We start from the raw sequence: 18,663 nt of genomic DNA on the forward strand, positions 1-18,663 counted from the left end.
AGTACCGGCCCAATTCCAGCACTGCTGACTACACACTGACTGACTACACACTGACTACACACTCACTACACACTCACTGACTACACACTCACTGACTACACACTGACTACACACTCACTGACTACACACTGACTGACTACACACTCACTACACACTGACTACACACTCACTGACTACACACTGACTACACACTGACTACACACTGACTACACACTGACTACACACTCACTACGGTTTATTTTGAAAGGAACAGCCGGATGTGACAGTACTAACGGAAACATTAACCAACACGTTAACGGGCGGAACTCACATTATTCAATTATTCAGTTTAATGGGAGGTTAATGATGTCTTATTGTTTTACCTGCTCGAAAAACACCCAAAGAAAGTGTACTCATTTATTTGTAAGTATTTTCAGAATGTTATATTTTTGTTGTGATAAGTTAGCTAACTGTGTAGCTGTAGGCAATATAGCAAAAGTTAACGGTTCTCATGACGTCACTGATGGATTTTTCAAACTGCCAAGCTAACAGTTACCTATTTATTTAAAAAGGAAATGATAATACTTAATAACTCATAGTTGTAAATGTGTACCTTGCATTTGAGGTTTACGGATAATAAACGTTAAAGTAAAGATACTAGTTTGTACTTGTGACAGACAGCTAACGGTTTTCGTTAACGGTTAAAACCCTCTTGATGCTCGAGCAATTTAGCTTAGAAACATAGCTTTTTCGTTAGCAAGCATCTACATTTAAATTAACACAAAAAAGAACCATAAAAGCTAATAAATGTAGGCTAATGAAATATATGACAACAAAAATATTATTTGTAACTTAAGTATTTTCAGAATATGTTTGTGTTATTGATGTAATAAGTTAGCTAACTGTGTAGCTTTAAGCAATAGCATAAAGTTAACGGTTCTAATGACGTCACTGACGGATTTATAAACTGCCAAGCTAACAGTTACTTATTTATTTAAAGAGGAAATTATACTACTAATTAACTCATATGTGTAAATGTGTACCTTGTATTTTAGGTTTACGGATAATAAGCGTTAAAGTAAAGACACTAGTTTGTACTTGTAACAGACAGCTAACGGCTATTTATTTAAAAATGAAATGGCTATTAACTCATAATTGTAAATGTGTTCATTTTTATTTTAGGTTTAAGGGTAATACACATGTAGGTAAATATTAACTATACTAGTTTGTACTTGTAACAGACAGCTAACGGTTTTCCTTAACAGTTTAAACCCTCGGTGCAATTTAGCTGAGCAACATAGCTTTTCATTTGCAAGCATTTTTTTATTATAATAATTGTTTGATAATTATACAATGAGGTTCTAACACCAAATTACTAATTACATACAGGTACAACTATAAGTATCCTCAAGTATTGTTGTATGAAAACACAAAATCCAGGTAAATATATAGTAATAATGCCCTCATTGTAATTAAAATCGTGTCTAGTTTCATTAACAGACCCATGTCATAAATAATGTTGTATATTTGCTTATTTACTAAAAACAGCATTGACTTCAGAATCAGAATACCTTTATTCGTCCCACAGAGGAGAAATGTACCATTGTTACAGCAAAGAGACAAAGATAGCTTAATATCTCTCAAGAATCATGCATAAAAAATGATATATATTAAAGATATAATACTAGAAATACACAATTTAGAAGATCTACATCCAGCAACAATAACAGTTTAGCGATATAGCAGCCAGGTGAAAGTATAAGGTGGTAGTATACATTTCACAGCTATTTACGGTAAATATATATTGCACATGAGTAGTATTGCACAACAGGAGTTTAATAGTCTGTGTTATATGTGTGTGTGTGGGGTCTACCAGGGGCCATGGTGGTTGTACAGCCTGACCGCTGCAGGAAGGAAGGACCTGCAGTTTCTCTCTCTCCCTGTGAGACATTGCGGGACAGCAGCCTGTCGCTGAAGGAGAGGTGAGGACAGGGTGTCCTGGAGGGGGGGGACACATTGTCCACCACCTCCACAGTGTCTCCCCAGGACAGAGCTTATGGTTTGCTACTGTACATTTATGAAATAATATTCACTTCAAATTACATTGTAGGGTTTTGTTGTTATCTGAAAAACATGCACAAGAGGTAAAAGTACTTTTTAGTATTTTTCTCAAGCTGCTTTGACTCGATTATATTTATATTTTATATTTATATTATTTTTATGTTGTTTTTGTCATCAGGAAAAATCATGTATTAAAGGCTCTCAACATCTGATGAAGTCTTTCATCAGTGTGGACCTTAAGGCCTCAGTTACCTCATTCACACCAACGCAACTCCGGTTCAAGCTCCGTGCTAGAGCTTTTCAGGTTCAGAACCGGCTCTTCGGTTTAACGGAGGCTCTTTTCACACCGCCCAGAGTCCGACTGGTGCTGCGTCATTGCGTCATCGTTTGCGTCATGACAACCGTTTGCGTGCCTGCTTCATAAAGCCAAACCGCGCGGAAACCCCTCACAGCTCACACCGACAACAACAACAATGGCCGATTGTGCTCCAGCTTCCTCTGTACCTCTTCGGAAGACCAGATTCCCAGCAGGTAGCTGGTCTCTTCAGTGGACCACTGCTGCTTGTTAAGTTTCTCCATCGTTGTGTACAAACTGGATAAAACGCCGGCTTTTTGTTGTTGTTCAGGAGTTGATCTGTCTCTGCCCCCGCCTCGACGTAAGCGTGACGTATGCGGTGCTTTTGCTCTAGTCGGACAATTTTTTGGTGCTTGAAACAAACCGGATTCCGGAGCTAAGAGGCTGCTCTGCTGCGGTGTGAACAGGAAAACCTGGTGCTTTTCAAGCTCCAGCTCCGAACCGGCCCTGAAACACCGTTGGTGTGAATGAGGTATGTGAAAGTGTCTCTGGTATACAGCTCGCATGTTGTGTTGTTGGTGAATGTATGGATGATTTATATGTTCAGAGACTTGTATGTTAGAACATTTCAAGTGTTGACTGGTGGTGAAAAAGCATCTTACGTTTTGACTAGTACTGTTCACACTGGGACAAAACAGCTATCCATTTTGTTTGCATTAGCACGTTTACTGACACAATAACAACTTGTTGGCATGAATTAAATGTTTTGTGTGAGTTACTTAATTTTCATACGTGCAAAAGAGTTGTGATGAATAGTGCTGGGGGGAAACGATTATTTTGAAAACGATTAATCGGGCGATTATTTGATCGATTAGTCGACTAATCTAACGATTATTTTTCTGTTGTTCAATTCATAAAAAACGTAATGTAAAAAAAACGTAATGTAAACATTTTTTTTTCACGATACTGTGTCTCAGGGGATCTTAATATTTAAAAACCTATTAATGTGTTATACCAGATTAACGGAAATAATCTCAGCTAATTGACGATACAAACCATGTTTACCAAAACAAAACACAAGTCTCATAAGAAGCATCTAAATGACCCCTGAACGAAAAATGCTAACGGACATTGGCACAGAACTCAAGATAAAAGTACCCTTATTACTTATCGTAGCTGCACATACAATATATCCGATTAAAGCTGAGACTCCACAGATTATGTAGGTATATAGTATCATCACTGAGTGATCCGGACTCGCGACAGGGGAAGCAAACACAGACATCACAACACGTACCTTCACAGAGTTTCTCGGGAGATCGTCTCACCACCGTAATCTGATCAAAAAACGTGTTCAATGGCAATTAAAATGAGAAAAAACTGCGGCTGAATCGGTTAATCCATAGGTTTTTAACGTCTATGTATAAAAAAATGATTGAATTTATAATCCATAATTCCATTTTATGTAAAAATCGGAGAGCAAATGCTAGCTGCTAATGGTAGCCACCACAGCTAGCTGCTGCTTCTGCTAGGCTATGCAGCAGTCTCAGTGAGATATAAATATATAAATATCTTTGCGTTTTGGACTAACTTTAAAATATTCCCATGCTTTTGAAGACCTAGGGGCGAGATGTTTTCGTTTGGGGGCTTCGTGCGCAATCCTGTGAGGAGGAGGTGGTAGCCGTTTCAGTCTCCATTGTGTTTGAAGTGCGATTGCGAACTGCTTGTTGCTTTGGGTGACCCACGTGTGTGTAGCGACGCGTCAACGCGGAAATATGTCGTCGACGATATTTTGAAGTCGACATCGTCGACGCGTCGCTACAGCACTAGTGATGAAAGAGTTGTAACCATTGCACATAGAGTTAAGAGAAGGTCAAGACTGTTTAAAGAAGTGAGCCAATGAGAAAAACGGTATCATTGACGCCAGATCCTCCTCCCCTGCTCTTCTTATCTGCCCTGAATTTATTTTATTCCTTTTAGATCTACAGATTTACGTTATTTTTTGGATGTTAAACATAAGAGTTCATATTAAATGTCATTCAACCATTCTTTTGTTCTCTAGATCATTGAAGTTGAAGCAGAAGACACCGAAGTAATGAAACATGGCTTCTACAACACAGTCAGCTGTAGAGTACGTCGGGGGGGCCAGAACCCATCTTGTGAACAAATTAAAGAATCTGTCAGTGATTCTAGAGAACTTGAATCAGCAAGGAGTGTTACGTGATGAAGAGGTCTGCATAATACAAGCAGAAGGGAATGACTACGATAAAAACAGAAAACTTCTAGACTCTGTAACCAAAAAGGGGGAAGCAGCCACCTATATATTCCTCGAAATTATTGACATGATGAGGAAGAGGACCCTGGGGAGGACATCCCTTCTCCCTGAGAAACAGACTGTAGCTTCTGCTGAGAGTGAGACGTTCGACCTGCACCACTGGATCAGCTGCTTCCCTTTCAAGGAAGACCCACAAATGGGAAAAAACTACCAACAAGGTATGTAATATAGTTATATAACTAATAAAGAAAGTGCGTCACGTCTTCATTGCTGACGTTTGATGGGCTGTGCAAACTGGAAATATGCATCCACTATTTAGTATGAGGGTACATCATGCAATTTACAATATTTATTTACTTACTCACTGTTGTTTTTATTTTAGGTCCAACACCGTGCCACCGTTACCAGGCAAAGTTGAAGTCAAAAGCACAAAAAATATCAAAAGCGTTTTGGACGGCAAACAAAGGTCTGTTTGAAGAAAACAAGAAGCCTGATCTGTCGTACATGCCACTTGTGTTGGACACACAAGGAAGTGTTTCTCCCTCTAAAATAAAGAAATGTAAGGGCAAGAAAAGCAAGTGGGGCCGTTCTAAAAAGCTAGGGAGCTACATCCCTAAGGACAAAGCAGACATTTCTCCCAGTGACCTGCTTAAAACAGATAAAAACATACTCTTGGTTGGTAAGTCTGGGATTGGAAAGACAGCACTCACTCATGAAATGTTAAAACTCTGGACAGAAAAAGATGACAAGGAGCTAAACTACATGTTTTACTTTGACATGAGAAAAATATCCAACATCAAGAGCCTGGAGGACCTTCTCTTCAATGAGTTCAGTGAGCCAGATGAAGGCAAAGACGAGGTCTTACTGGACATAAAGAATAACTCTGACAATGTTACACTCATTTTTGATGGAATCACAGATCTGTCTTCACCAGTAGTGCAGAGACTTGTAGATAAAGATTTGCTAAAGGATTCCATGGTCGTTTTGACTTGCAGACCAGCTGATGAAGACCACCTTGAAGAAGACCTTCCTTCTGAGGACTTTCTCAGAGTGGAAGTGAAAGGCTTTAGTGAGCAGACCATAACAACATACATATCTGCGATGCTACGTGAAAGAAAGGAGAGGGTTTTGAGCAGCTTGGAGTTGTTAACGCTTTGCCATGTACCGATGTATGCACTGATGGTGGCTGCATGCTTTTCATTTGAGATATCAGAGAACTTTCAAAAGCCTTGCTGTATAACGGATATCTACATCAACATTTTCCGTTTTTGCCTCAAAAGAAACAGCAACAACACAAAATACATATATGCCTTCATCGAAAGCAAGAGTAAGGAGATACTGTCTTTGGCTGAGGTTGCTTTTCATGCAACTGAAGGGAAAACTGAACCTGACACTACGTCCCTTTGAACACAGCTGTGTCCTCTCCTTGCTCAAACAACTTGTTATCAAAGACGACCCTACTGAGAGAATAACCACTTATGCATTTCTCCATTACACAATGCAGGAGTTTTTTGCAGCACTGTGGCTCTTGAAGAATCCAGATGTAATCACTAATGTTTTTCAGCACTTTTTCTCACTGAGGAGAAGAAGCACATGAAACATCTGATCCCTTACATGTGTAGATTGTTGTCTGAGAAGAGCCGTAGTTTGATGGAGTGTCTGATTCCTCCTGAGGAGCTCAAGAATACATCAAACGGGTTCTGCAAGGAAGTGACATCCACATTCCTTCCGAGTCTGTGTGGAAACGATGAGCCTGATACCGAGGACAGTGGGCGCATACTGTTCCTATGCCAGTGCTTGTATGAGTCCCAGTGTCCTGAAGCATGCATCGACCTTCTGGAAAAACTGGACTATCGTCTTGATCTCAGTGGAGAGAGTCTCGATCCTTACCCCTGCTGTGCTGTGGCCTACGTGATCACTCAGTCCAAGGAGAGGAACATATGGCTGAACCTTGAGGACGTCACGAAATCACAACAAGGAATGAGACCACTATTAGGATGCCTTCAAAACGTCCAATGGTATGGATGAGCAGTTATTATTACGGCTAAGATTACAACACATCTAATTAGGTAGAATGTAATTGTTCAAAGTTGTAACCTTTAATATATATATATATATTAATATATACAGAAGTAATGAGAAAGTGATAGCTGATTATTCTTCCTATTGCAGGTGTGATTCTCTGCCACGGCAGCTGTGGGAGATCTTCCTTCTCAGCGAAGGGGAGATGGACTGCATCACCTTACTTGGCCTTGATGGAAATCAGTTGCACCTTCCAGTGGGGGGGGACAGAAAGCTGTTTGAAAGAGCAGTGACAGTCCTGCAGAAGATATATAAGAAGGTTAACATCTGCCTCCACTGGGAAAAGGAGAACCCTGACTGCCACAGTCTGTGTGAGACTCTGCCAGAGGCTCTGCCCTACGTCAGCTCCCTCAGGTATGTAGCTTGTGTTTCTGTGTGGTGGGATTCACCCCCCCCCCCCCACGAACCAAGAATACATCTTGAGCTTCCAAACTTCACTGGAATTTATTTAAACATTATAATTTATAAAACTGCAACTTCTTATTTAACAAAATGAAATGCATAATAAAGTGACGAATCACCTTCACAGTGGAATTATTAAAAGTCTAACTGTGTAATACTTAGTGTTGGGGATCGTTTGGATTTTAGAGATTCCGGTTCAGATTTTGGTTCTTTGAGGGTAAAAACAAGTCACATGCCAATTTAACAGATACAAAAAATGGTTCTAACCTTTAGTAAAATAGTGGAAATGGTGTTCAAACAACATAGGATCTAAAGATTTTAATAGGTTTCATTACGATAAAGATGACGGGCGTTTAACGAGCAGCAGTGTGTGTACTGTTACAACCTGACTCTTGGGCTGTAGCAAAAAGCTGGGAGTGTGGATGTTGAAATCAAAATCTTAGTTTTTTGGTGGGAAAGTCTTCATTGCATTCTGAAATGTGGATCAGCGTTAAGGTTAAACTCAGCCTAATCACAGCAGAAATGTGGAGAAAAAAGTCAGATTTAAAGTATGTCTTATATTATTCAATGCAGCAATTTAAATGCCCTTTCTTTTTAACACTTATTAGTCAGCATTCTTAAAAACTATAAATAGACAATAAACATAGTTTGAATAAAACAACAAGCACTGCATCAGTGTTGTTTTTAGAAACAGGCAGGGCTCTTTGTTTCAGTTGAATCTGAACTTTAATCTCTTATGTTGACATCCAGAATTGTACTCTCTCAGAAATTCTTCAAAAGCTGTGCAGAATTAGATATTGCAATTGCATTTGATATTTAATATTAGCACAGTGTTAACAGCTGTAACTTTATTTTACATTTAAAGTTTATAGGGTTCTATAGTACATGCAATGACACATGTGTTTGTTATCATGCAGCTTCAGGAGGACCTACGGAGGTCCAGGATTACAGGACCAGGAGCGACGCTATGAGAAACTGAAGAGACAAGAAAAGAAGCTGTGTCTGGATTTATGCCTGAAAGCAGCTACTCTCATTCAAGGAGAAAGCGTTCACAATGAAGTGAACAACCTCATCTCTCTGTTTTCCTTTAACTATGATATGCATAACATCCTTCTGGATTTTTATCAACATGTCAAAACTCAAGAGAGTTCAGCTGTCATTCAAAAACTGAAGTCAGTTCTCCAGTCAGCTCCTGCAGTCTGGATCATAAACCTCTCAGAGAGAAAGACCTCCATCCTGCTGGAAGTGCTGAGACTCCAACCAGAGAAGAAACAAGTGAGGCTGAGAGGCTGCTCAGAGGAAGAGAGTGAAGTGAGGACGTTGCTGCAGTGTCTGCCTTATATCTCACAGCTCAGGTCAGTCAGACAGATCATGTACATGTATTAATATTGTGTATATTTATTCAGATTCTGAAATATAAATAAACTGATAATCGACAGTGTTTCAAAAAAGACATTATAGTCATTCACAAATAAACATGATTTAGATAAAGCTGAATCACATCAGTATCACTTATCACAGTCTCCTTTTGTTTGGAATAATGAAATAATGTGAATCATAAAAAGAATAATGTTGCTCTGATACAACAAGACAGTCCTGATAATACCTCCTCATACTGGAGCTATGAGAATAGAGTAGATTCAGGATGAACTGTTATAGACTTAGGAGCTGATTGATAGATTCATTATCCGGCCAAAATATTGCGTCCACTCAATAAATGAAGTGTAACTGAGCAGGATGTTTGAACAATGAGTGGTTAAGACGACTGAATCAGGGGATTTTACCCAAGTGGCTTATTAGCCATTTTCAAAAAGACTGTGATCAGGAAGTGAAAAGGTTCTCACTATGAAGAGATGATTATGTCAAATAAGCGCTGTTTAATTTTCATGGAGTTTTAAATAATGATAGATGTTAAAATGTGTGATCCAGTATTTACATCTTTTCTGCTAAGTGATGAAAAATGTTTTGGTAAAGTTCCCCTTGTTGGTTTAGGAGAGGTTTTCCAGTATAAAATACATCCTTTAATACAGAGCTGAGGAAACACCTTTGACATCTGACTCTTGGTTCATTAAACATTTTGTTAAGTATCTAATTTCCTAAAGTTCTTCAAAGACTCACTTACAGCCCCGTTAACAGCGTGTTTACTTTAATGTTCAATTCATACATTTTACTAAATGATTCTCATTAACGGCACTTGTAAGCTTTTAGCCAATACACTCCTCATCAGTAAAGCATGGCTCTGTATGTACTGTTGACATCATCTGATAACAACAGGTTCAACCTTACATCAATACAAATAAATACAAATCCCACATTTTGATCAATAAACTACATTTTATCTTAATTCTCGTTTCAGTTTCTGGTTTGGACGCTCAGATGAACGCTCAGGTGAAGGCTCAGATGAACGCTCAGATGAACGCTCACGTGGAGTCCAGTTCTTTGGGACTCTGTTCTGTGCAGCAGCAGAGAGAGAGCAGCAGACAGGAGAGAAGACACTGCAGCTGTTATCATCAGTGTGCACATATCCTACATTCCCTCTGACTGACAAACGGGGTTATTATGATAAAGAATATCAGGGTGGTTTCCTGCTGGATCTGTACTCCCACCTGAAGGACTGTGAGACTAAAACAGGTCTGAGTGTCCTTCCATCATTACAGTCAGTTCTCCAGTCAGCTCCTGCAGTCTGGATCATAAACCTCTCAGAGAGAAACACCTCCATCCTGCTGGAAGTGCTGAGACTCCAACCAGAGAAGAAACAAGTGAGGCTGAGAGGCTGCTCAGATGGAGAGAGTGAAGTGAGGACGTTGCTGCAGTGTCTGCCACAGATCAGGTCAGTCAGACAGATCATGTTTATTTAGGATATTATGTGGATTTCTGAATAAATAAATAAAATGATTACAGCTGATTATGGGCAGTGTTTCAGGAAGAGACTATAGTCCTTCCCTTCTGAACATGATGTAGATGAATAACATTTCCCAGTTCTGTCATTATTTTAAACCACAGTCTTCTACCAGTTAGAGAATAACAACATGATGTGAATCATAGTGAGAGAACTTAAGCTCTGAGACAGCAGCACCATCATGCTCATGCCTCATTCAGAAATAAAGACACACACAAACATAAATAAACTTGCTGATAAAACTGCTATCAGCTTTTTAACATATCTCTGCAGCTTCTCAATAATCAGTTGTAACAAAAACAAACGTATTAAATATGTCTTTGTATTGTTTTATTATTTTGTATTTATTATTAATGTTTGTGTTGTCCTAACCCTACATTTTGGCTACACGGTCTGTTTTGGTTATAATTGTGGTTTACATTTTGTACGCCTTTTTAAGTGAAGATCAGCTATGTATAGCTTGTCAATTGATGTACAATAGTAGAGACTGAGCTGAACACTAGTAGCTTTGAACTGTTCAATCTAACCTATCAATGTACCAAATGTATTTTCTGTGTGTCTTCAATAAAAATATGGTAACACTTTATATTAAGGTCCACAAATTAACCATCAACTAGTTGTTAATTAACATGCATATTAGCAGTATATTCACTCTTTATTAGTCATTATAAAACACTTATTAATGCCTTAATGTAGAAACATGACCATACTCTACAAGTGATAAGCCATTAGTTGAGAGTTGTTCCTCAATAACCTTCTAATTAGTGCTTATTTATTGTAAGGAAGTTGTTGTACATGAGTTTGGGTCTTAATATGCTCTGCTCAATATGGGCCTAATAAGGCAGTAGTACCACAAGAATAGTAATTTTCCCATAATAACACTTAAAAAATGTGATCTATTCTTATGTAACAAGACATGAAGCTATAAGTGTGAATTGTGTCTAAATAACTCAAAATGAGGTATTTCTATCTAAGAGCATGTTCCCTATTTTAAAGTGAAGTCTTGTTCATAACCAATAAGCTAGTAGTTTGACTCTAATTAGGTATTTCTATCTAAGAAAATGTTCCCTATTTTAAAGTGAAGTCTTGTTCATAACCTGTTATGACCCGGCTCAAAAGGCCACAACAAAGAGGAGACACACCATGTCGATGGTTAACAAAAGATGTTTCTTTAGGACAAACAAATCAAATCAAATCAAAAACAGTAAAGTATGAGGTGTGGATGTCAGTGGTATCAGTAATGTAAATGCAGGGTGAGGATTGTATGAACATGTATGTGTGTGAGAGTGTTGAAGTGCACAAAGTAAAACAACTGAAGAAACTCATAATATACTCAACAAAACCGGGGCGCCTGCAGGGAGAAGCAGAGGGAGAACAGAGAGGCTTTAAATAGCTGCAGGGCACCAGACCCAGGTGCCCCGAGTTACTGCAATCAATGCAATCACTACAGCCAATGCAGCACAGACAGAACAGCCACACCCTCTCTACTGATGACCCCACAGGGCCATCACAGCCCCCCCCCTTAAGACGGGGCCCCAAAGGGATCCACGACAACCCAATATTCTCCTTCTTAACTCCAGCTTTTTTTTCTTTCCTTCTTAGGACTGGAGGACGCTCCTCCTCCGCCGCTGTCTTTGAACTCTTGCCTTGCGATGTCGTACTGCTTTTTCACCTCCACTGCCTTTATGTCCCACTCCTCCTTGGGTTGGCTGGCGTTGAGCCACAGCATGTCGGCCTCTTGGGTGCATCGACCTCCTTCGGCCTTCTCTTCTTCGGCCTCCTCTTCTTCGCTTTGCGGGGTTTCCTCTCTTCTCCTTCACCACTTTGACTGTCTTCTCCTTCTTATTTGTCTCGATCTCAAAGTCAAAGGACCGTGCTGGACCACTTTTTACAGACTCCGAAACAGGTGGGTCAGTAGACATCCTACGGCCCTGCACACGCATAATAGTATAGCAAACCGCTCTCATCTGGCTCTACAGATGCCAACGGCCTGGAAACCACCTCAGGCGGTGGCACACCCGCCCACACAGCACTACCAGCAAGATCGTTGCTCAAAATCATCTGTACCCTAACAAGTGGCAACGCGGGACGCACGCCGATAGACACAACTCCCCGTACCAGCTCACAATCCAGCACTACTGTATGACGTCACACAGGAATCAAGCCCATCTCCATGCCCCTCATCAGCACAAAATCCCCAGTCTCTGTCTCTGACGAAAAAGGCAACACTGACTCAACAATAAATGAGTATCTAGCTGCTGTGTCACGCAACACCTTAATCGGAATATACTTGTCACTACCGACCATTGATACAACGGCTTCCGTTATGAACGGCTCAAAAACAGAACCCACATCCAAGTCGGCACAAACCAGCTTCTTATCAGGCACCATGCCCGATCCTACACCCTGCGGCTTTTTAACCAAAACGGCAGAACAACACATGGCTGGAGCATGTGATGAAGAACGAGGCTTCCCCTCAGGTTCCAGCAACGGACACTGCCCCTTCCAATGAGCCTCTTCTCTGCAATAATGACATTGGCCCACTCTGGCACCCTCGGATCGCCCTGGACCTGCAAATCTACGGGAGGAGCCTGGTGAAAACTTTGCACCACCGCGGGAATAGCCACCATCTTCTCCACGTCTCCAGTCACCCTCTAGACCACTTCTCTGTAAAACTGCCCTTATGTGTCAACACAAAATCGTCCGCTAGTTCAGCAGCTCTAAGCGCGGTGGAAGGTTTCTGCTCATTTACATAAGTGGCCACACGCTGAGGGATAACATCTTTAAATTGTTCCAATACAATGAGTTCACAAAGACCATTAAAACTGGCAACCTTTGCTGCCGCGCACCACCGCTGAAAATGAGAAGTCAAATCACGGATAAACTCCACATGTGTCTGCTTATCCCCCTTGACCCAACTTCTGAACTTCTGACGATACGCTTCAGGAACCAGTTCGTATGATTTTAACACTGCTGACTTTACTCTAGCATAGTCCAAAGCATTTTCGCCACTAACAGCTGAATAGGCCTCCTGTGCTAAGCAACAGCACTCTGTCCGAATCTGACCAGTTTCTTGCCTCTGCTATGCGTTCAAACAGAGTAAAATAAATGTCAGGGTCACACTCATTAAACTTTGCCACTAACCGCAAGTAAGAAATAATATCGCCACTACCTGATGCCGACCTATCAGAACCATCCTCCACCGGAGCAAGCTTGCCCTCCCCAATCAGCCGTAATCTAGCATATTCCACCTCACATTTAATCTTTTCCACCTCCAGCACCTTCTCCACCTCTAAACGCTTCTCTACCTCCTGCTGCTCCAACCTCAACTTCTCCTGCTCCAACCTCAACTCCAACTGCAACCTCTCCTGATTAAACTGCATGGCCAAATGCTCCTTTTGCTGCTCGAACGTCAAACCAGCTGTCTGAACCACTACTGGCACGACCCCTGCGCACCAGACTCACTCTACTGCAACACCCCCTGCTCAAACAAAGATGACACGATGACAGCTTTAATCTCATGTTTCCCATTGCTCTCTACAACAGCAATTTCATAATGCTCTGCTATTTCGACCACCTGCGCCTTCTGGCAATCATCTAAGAAAGACACTGAGGGCGCATCAACTAATCAGCTGCTCAAATGACGCCATGTGCTCTGAGCACGACACAAACTTTCTAGAAATAACCCGTCGGACGAGCCCCCATTTGTTATGACCGGCTCAAAAAGCCACAACAAAGAGGAGACACACCATGTCGATGGTTAACAAAATATGTTTCTTTAGGACAAACAAATCAAATCAAAAACAGTAAAGTATGAGGTGTGGATGTCAGTGGTATCAGTAATGTAAATGCAGGGTGAGGATTGTATGAACATGTATGTGTGTGAGAGTGTTGAAGTGCACAAAGTAAAACAACTGAAGAAACTCATAATATACTCAACAAAACCGGGGTGCCTGCAGGGAGAAGCAGAGGGAGAACAGAGAGGCTTTACAGTTTTTCTCGATTGCTAACACACTTCTTTTTTTTTTTAATTGCTCAGTTTCTCAGAACACTAAACACAATTCACAAAACCACACACCCAAAGTGCAAAACACCTCATTTCTCCTGCTAAGTGAAGAACTGCACTCAAAACTACATAAACACTTACCAAATGCAAACTGAAGTGCTGAGACTCCAACCAGAGAAGAAACAAGTGAAGCTGAGAGGCTGCTCAGAGGAAGAGAGTGAAGTGAGGACTTTGCTGCAGTGTCTGCCTTACATCTCACAGATCAGGTAAATGTCAGACTCTATATTTATAATATTAAATGAAAGGTTCATTAAAAAGATCAACAGCACATTGGAAGCAGTTAATTAACTGAAATGTATAAACGGGTATTCTGTAGATAAATGAAATGTTTCTGTTTAGTAATGAATTAGCACAACAGACAGAGTAATGCTTTATCACATGGAATACCACACGTGCACTTAAACTAATTCATCCTATTTCTTTTCTTTGAATGTCGTTCTTGATTAAAGACCTTGCAGATAAGATGGTTGGCGGTGCAGCATTTATTGTACTTGAGCTTTGCCTTCTCACTGTTCATCCATATTGTTTCAGCTGTGGTCCAGAGTTCTTCCAGAGAGTGTGTACGCTCCTCTCTGTCAGACCCAGAGAGGAGGCTGAGAGGTTGGCCTCTGCTGCAGCTCTCAGGGTTCACCCTGCTGCTATCAGGACGGTTACCCAGGACAACCTGCCTGTCCGTGGGCAGAGTTCTCCAGCTGTGTGGCTCTAAAGTGGATCTCATCCTCAAACCCAGAAAGATGTCTGTCAAGGGAGCCTTTGCTCTCTTCAGACAAACAACACAACTACACCGTCTCAAGTGCGCATTGAAACAGTTACTCTTTTATTGTCATCATGCCATTTCTTTGAACGTTCAGTTGGGGGATAAAGCTAAATGATGGTACTATTCTCTTTCTTTGTTTCCAGGCTTTCTAACGGCATGGCCTTGCTGCTGGGTGGCTGGGTGAGGAGATGGGGAGTGGGCTGTCGGGTGACTGTTGAAGAGCTTTCTCTCTCCCCTCAGACCGCCCAACCATCACGCAGAGTGTTGTTGAAGGTTGTCAGTAGCTTGGCTTCCCTGCTGAGATACTGGGCAGTGAGACAGTTGGACCTGACTGAGGTCTGTGTTCCTGCTCTGGGTCTCACGCCACTGCTGCTCCATGATGGCCCTCTCAAGATCAAGTAACAGTCTCTCTGGAGCCTCATACACTCACAATAATTCATGCAGATGATATTAATGTTCACATACACTGTTTCCTGCAGACTGAGTGAGAAGAATGTCCAGCAGCTACTCTCCCTGCTCCATGAACTCCAGGACCAGGACTTGACCTGGTCCTTCTTGAGTAAGTTAGGAGGAGACCTGACCTCCTTCTCTCTGAACTGGGAGCTTCTCCATCTTCTACTGCAGCATCCATCAGCTCAGACCCTCACTGTGAACATGAGGAAGAACCTCTTCTTACAGGAGAACGTCACACGTCTGCTTCCCTACCTGGACAGGATTCTGTTTAAAAGGTCAATAGAGTCGTTTATCCTGTTTTAGCATTTACATATATTTAGTTACTTCTTTCACTAAAGTGTGTTCATTCAAACTCTTTCAGGCCCTGTCCCAGCTTTGTGTTGACTGCTATCAGGGAGATTTACAAAACTCGAGCCAGTCCCATTATACCCAGTTTACTGAGGTCCTTGGATCATGTGATCAACCTGACCTGCAGAGAGATGAGACCTATGGACTGTGATGCTCTGCTCTACACCCTCGCACACAGTGATGGCGTCAAACTGAACCTCCTGTGGACCTCCATACCAGCACAGTCCATCCTCTGGAACCTGGACAAAGTTTCTCAGCTCAGGTCGGTCAAATATAGTTCTAAACGTGTATTGATCTCGGCCCAGCGGTACTTTACCATCCGTCAAACATCAATATCAGTGAATGGAAACAGCCGGGTGGAACGGCACAACACTTTCAGCATCCTTCAAAGCCAAACCAACAGCAATAAAAACAAGCATATGTTCTCTTCTTAGCTGGATGTCTGTTTCCAACCTTTTTGATCTGTTGTTAATGTGATATGCTCTATGTTCTTATTACTGAGAGAAAGGAAGGACAAAACTGCAATAAGACCCCGGTTGATGAGAAACATAATTATAATTAAAACACTTGTTCTCAGTCAATGAAGCTTTATGGACAAGTGGTTTGTTTAACTGTTAATGAATGTTCTCCCAGTGTTGACAGGAACCTGCTGCTGAGGTTGGTCCACGGCTGCGCTGCCTCTGATGCCCAGCAGGGGGCCGCAGAGTCTCTGCTCAGGACTGTGCAGCACAGGCTGGATCTGTCCTGCTCCTCCTGTGTGGAGCTGCCAGAGGAAGATCAGAGGGACACTCTCCTCCGTCTGACGGCTGGCGACTGCAGGGCCGTCTCCAGCATCCTGAGACGCAGCAGACGGGACACACAGCTCATCCTGCAGGACTGTGAGGTTCAGGACAGCGGATTAGACCTGCTGTTTCCTGTCTTACACAAAGTCAAACTCAGGTAGACCACTAACACTAAACCAGAGAAGAAGCTGTTTTTATACAAGTTTCTGCATCACATCAGTTTGCTCTGTGTCTCCTGTTCAGAGCCAGTAAAGCTGTCCTCCTCCAGCTGGTGTCCCTGCTTCCTGTGAACAGTGAGAGGGACACAGTGCGACGGGCAGTGTCCCTCTGCAAAGCCCTGGAGGAAGAGCTGGACCTCAGTCACAGCACTCTGGATCAGAGGGCCTGTGCAGCCTTGGCCCTGATGCTGGACTCCTCTGAAGAGCTGACAGAGCTGGACCTCAGTCACTGTCAGCTCTCTGACCAGCTGCTGCTCACACTCAGCGCGCAGCTGCACAAAGTGCAAGTCCTCGAGTGAGTGGCAAAGGTGTTCATGTGGAAAATAGGTTTTAATGGAGGTAATCTTTAGTTTGGGGTGTGAATCTCTCTGTGTCTGATCATCTGATTCAGGGCTTTGTTGGCTGAAGCCTGTTGTACAGAATCAGTCTGAAGATACGCTGTAATCAGAACTCAGGCAGTCATACGGCAGTGTCAGAAAAGTGAACATAATGTTTGTTTGGACTGTACCTATACTGCCCAGCCGATGTATTACATTACTAAAAGTTCCTGTGTTTGTGTTACAGTCTGAGCCACAACAACATCACTGATGCTTCGACTGACCTCTTACTCCAACTGGTCTCCACCAACCCCTCCATTCACACTGTGCAGTGAGAAAACCATAATTACTGCACCATTTGTACTCGAAGGCTGACAGAGGAATCATTCATCATTATAAAACTGCTATTCAGCGTATTGTTCTGTCTGACTGATGTCTGTGCTCTGCTTTTGGATTTCTCTAGACTGTTCGGGAACAAAATTGTGAACAGGACATCCTTTGAGAAAGACAAGAAGTTTGAAATATGGTGACCCTCCGTCAGTGTGGGTGGAATCTGCCAATCAGGGAATAACTGATCTACCTCTAACGATCATTACATACTGACTCTGTGTATGATGGGATCCGTTTCAGAGTCCTGCATCGGGTCGGGTACCCGCGGGTACCCGACGGGTGACCCGCAAAAAAGGTGATTCGCGGGTGGTATTTTTTCAAACGCTTTTTTCCGGGTTCGGTTCTGGGTAAAACAAAGATGATGCGGGTCGGGTCGCGGGTATTGCATAATAAATATATTAAAATAATAATAAATTAGTTTAATGTTTAAAATCCTCAGACCTCTCCCCCGCGGGACCGCGCATAATCATAACCTCTGCAGCGCATCAATCTGCTGCTGTGCGCGCCACATTGGAAATGGCTGAGCTGAAGCTCTCTAGCGGAGAATACAGCATTTTCAATAACACTTCCTCAAGAGCGAAATCCAACGTCTGGGAGGCTTCTTGTGTCATCCTAGATGGAGGAAATAACCAACATCCCACGCTTTCTGAGACAAATATGAAACTGCGTGTGTTAATAATTGCACGTTTTCACTGCTCATAGGCTATGCTGGTTCGGGTCGGGTTGCGGATCTTGTGCCGACGGGTCGGGTCGGGTTGCGGAACTAATTGGCAATATGTGCGGGTAGCGGGGCGGGTTCGGTATTGCACGTCGCGGGTGCGGGGCGGGAGCGGGTCTTGAAAATCAGACCCGTGCAGGACTCTGATCCGTTTACAGCAGGGGTGGGGAACCTTTTTCCTCTCAAGGGCCATTTCAATTTTTTCAACATCCTCCGAGGGCCGTACAAATGATTGACATCTGCTTAAAAATACTAAAATCACAGCCCATTCATTTGGCCTTTCTTTCATGCTGTGCAAAGAAAACGCAACCTCTCAATCCAGATATCTCACCATGACTCACGCATGCACGTGCACGGTGTGGCATGACCACCAAACAGAAAGATATGGGCACAAGATGTGTGCAATTTAGTTTCCTATCCATGTGAATATGATTTAAGTGGGGGGGGACCTCACCTCCTCTAGGGGGGGGGACCTAACCTCCTCTAGGGGGGTCCGGGGGCATGCTCCCCAGGGAAGATTTTTTTTTTTAAATGTTGAAGTTAAAAGCATCAATCTGGTGCACTTTGAGAGCAACATTAAGAGATCTATGGAAACATCTCTCAACACCAGATGAAACAGAA

The 18,663-nt window shown here is 42.2% G+C and overlaps 2 protein-coding genes across 4 annotated transcripts; both read left to right on the forward strand.

Moving 5' to 3' along the window:
* Positions 1-235: 235 nt before the first annotated feature.
* LOC117534039 lies at positions 236-14,200 on the forward strand. 3 transcript variants are annotated; one of them, XM_034198063.1, is made up of 8 exons: positions 236-402; positions 1,856-1,961; positions 4,398-4,828; positions 4,993-6,628; positions 6,783-7,046; positions 8,012-8,449; positions 9,451-9,924; positions 14,033-14,200. In XM_034198063.1, the coding sequence occupies exons 4-8, from the start codon at positions 6,204-6,206 to the stop codon at positions 14,046-14,048; spliced, it is 1,617 nt and encodes a 538-aa protein (XP_034053954.1). In that variant the 5' UTR covers positions 236-402; positions 1,856-1,961; positions 4,398-4,828; positions 4,993-6,203; the 3' UTR covers positions 14,049-14,200. The 3 variants fall into 3 exon arrangements, with proteins under 3 accessions (XP_034053954.1, XP_034053956.1, XP_034053957.1); XM_034198065.1 differs by lacking the exons at positions 6,783-7,046; positions 8,012-8,449; positions 9,451-9,924; positions 14,033-14,200 and having other exon boundaries at positions 1,856-2,038; positions 4,993-6,538; XM_034198066.1 differs by lacking the exons at positions 236-402; positions 1,856-1,961; positions 6,783-7,046; ... (1 more) ...; positions 9,451-9,924; positions 14,033-14,200 and adding an exon at positions 2,769-2,867 and having other exon boundaries at positions 4,993-6,538.
* Positions 14,201-14,659: 459 nt separating this feature from the next.
* On the forward strand, positions 14,660-17,685 carry LOC117534040 (protein NLRC5-like). Its single transcript, XM_034198067.1, has 8 exons — positions 14,660-14,852; positions 14,960-15,214; positions 15,296-15,544; positions 15,631-15,879; positions 16,251-16,556; positions 16,643-16,912; positions 17,182-17,265; positions 17,398-17,685. Exons 1-8 carry the CDS (start codon positions 14,794-14,796, stop codon positions 17,462-17,464), a joined length of 1,539 nt encoding a protein of 512 aa, XP_034053958.1. The 5' UTR covers positions 14,660-14,793; the 3' UTR covers positions 17,465-17,685.
* The last annotated feature ends 978 nt before the right edge of the window (positions 17,686-18,663 follow it).

This window comes from Gymnodraco acuticeps, unplaced genomic scaffold (assembly GCF_902827175.1).
Source record: "Gymnodraco acuticeps unplaced genomic scaffold, fGymAcu1.1, whole genome shotgun sequence".
NCBI classification, from domain to species: Eukaryota; Metazoa; Chordata; class Actinopteri; order Perciformes; family Bathydraconidae; genus Gymnodraco; species Gymnodraco acuticeps.

Coding starts and splice junctions, on each gene's coding strand:
- LOC117534040 (XM_034198067.1), top strand. CDS start 14,794: ATGTCTGTCAAGGGAGCCTTTGCTCTCTTCAGACAAACAACACAACTA. Junction 14,853..14,959: donor ACACAACTACACCGTCTCAA/GTGCGCATTGAA, acceptor CTTTGTTTCCAG/GCTTTCTAACGGCATGGCCT. Junction 15,545..15,630: donor GACAGGATTCTGTTTAAAAG/GTCAATAGAGTC, acceptor AAACTCTTTCAG/GCCCTGTCCCAGCTTTGTGT.
- LOC117534039 (XM_034198063.1), top strand. CDS start 6,204: ATGAAACATCTGATCCCTTACATGTGTAGATTGTTGTCTGAGAAGAGC. Junction 6,629..6,782: donor TGCCTTCAAAACGTCCAATG/GTATGGATGAGC, acceptor TTCCTATTGCAG/GTGTGATTCTCTGCCACGGC. Junction 7,047..8,011: donor CCCTACGTCAGCTCCCTCAG/GTATGTAGCTTG, acceptor GTTATCATGCAG/CTTCAGGAGGACCTACGGAG.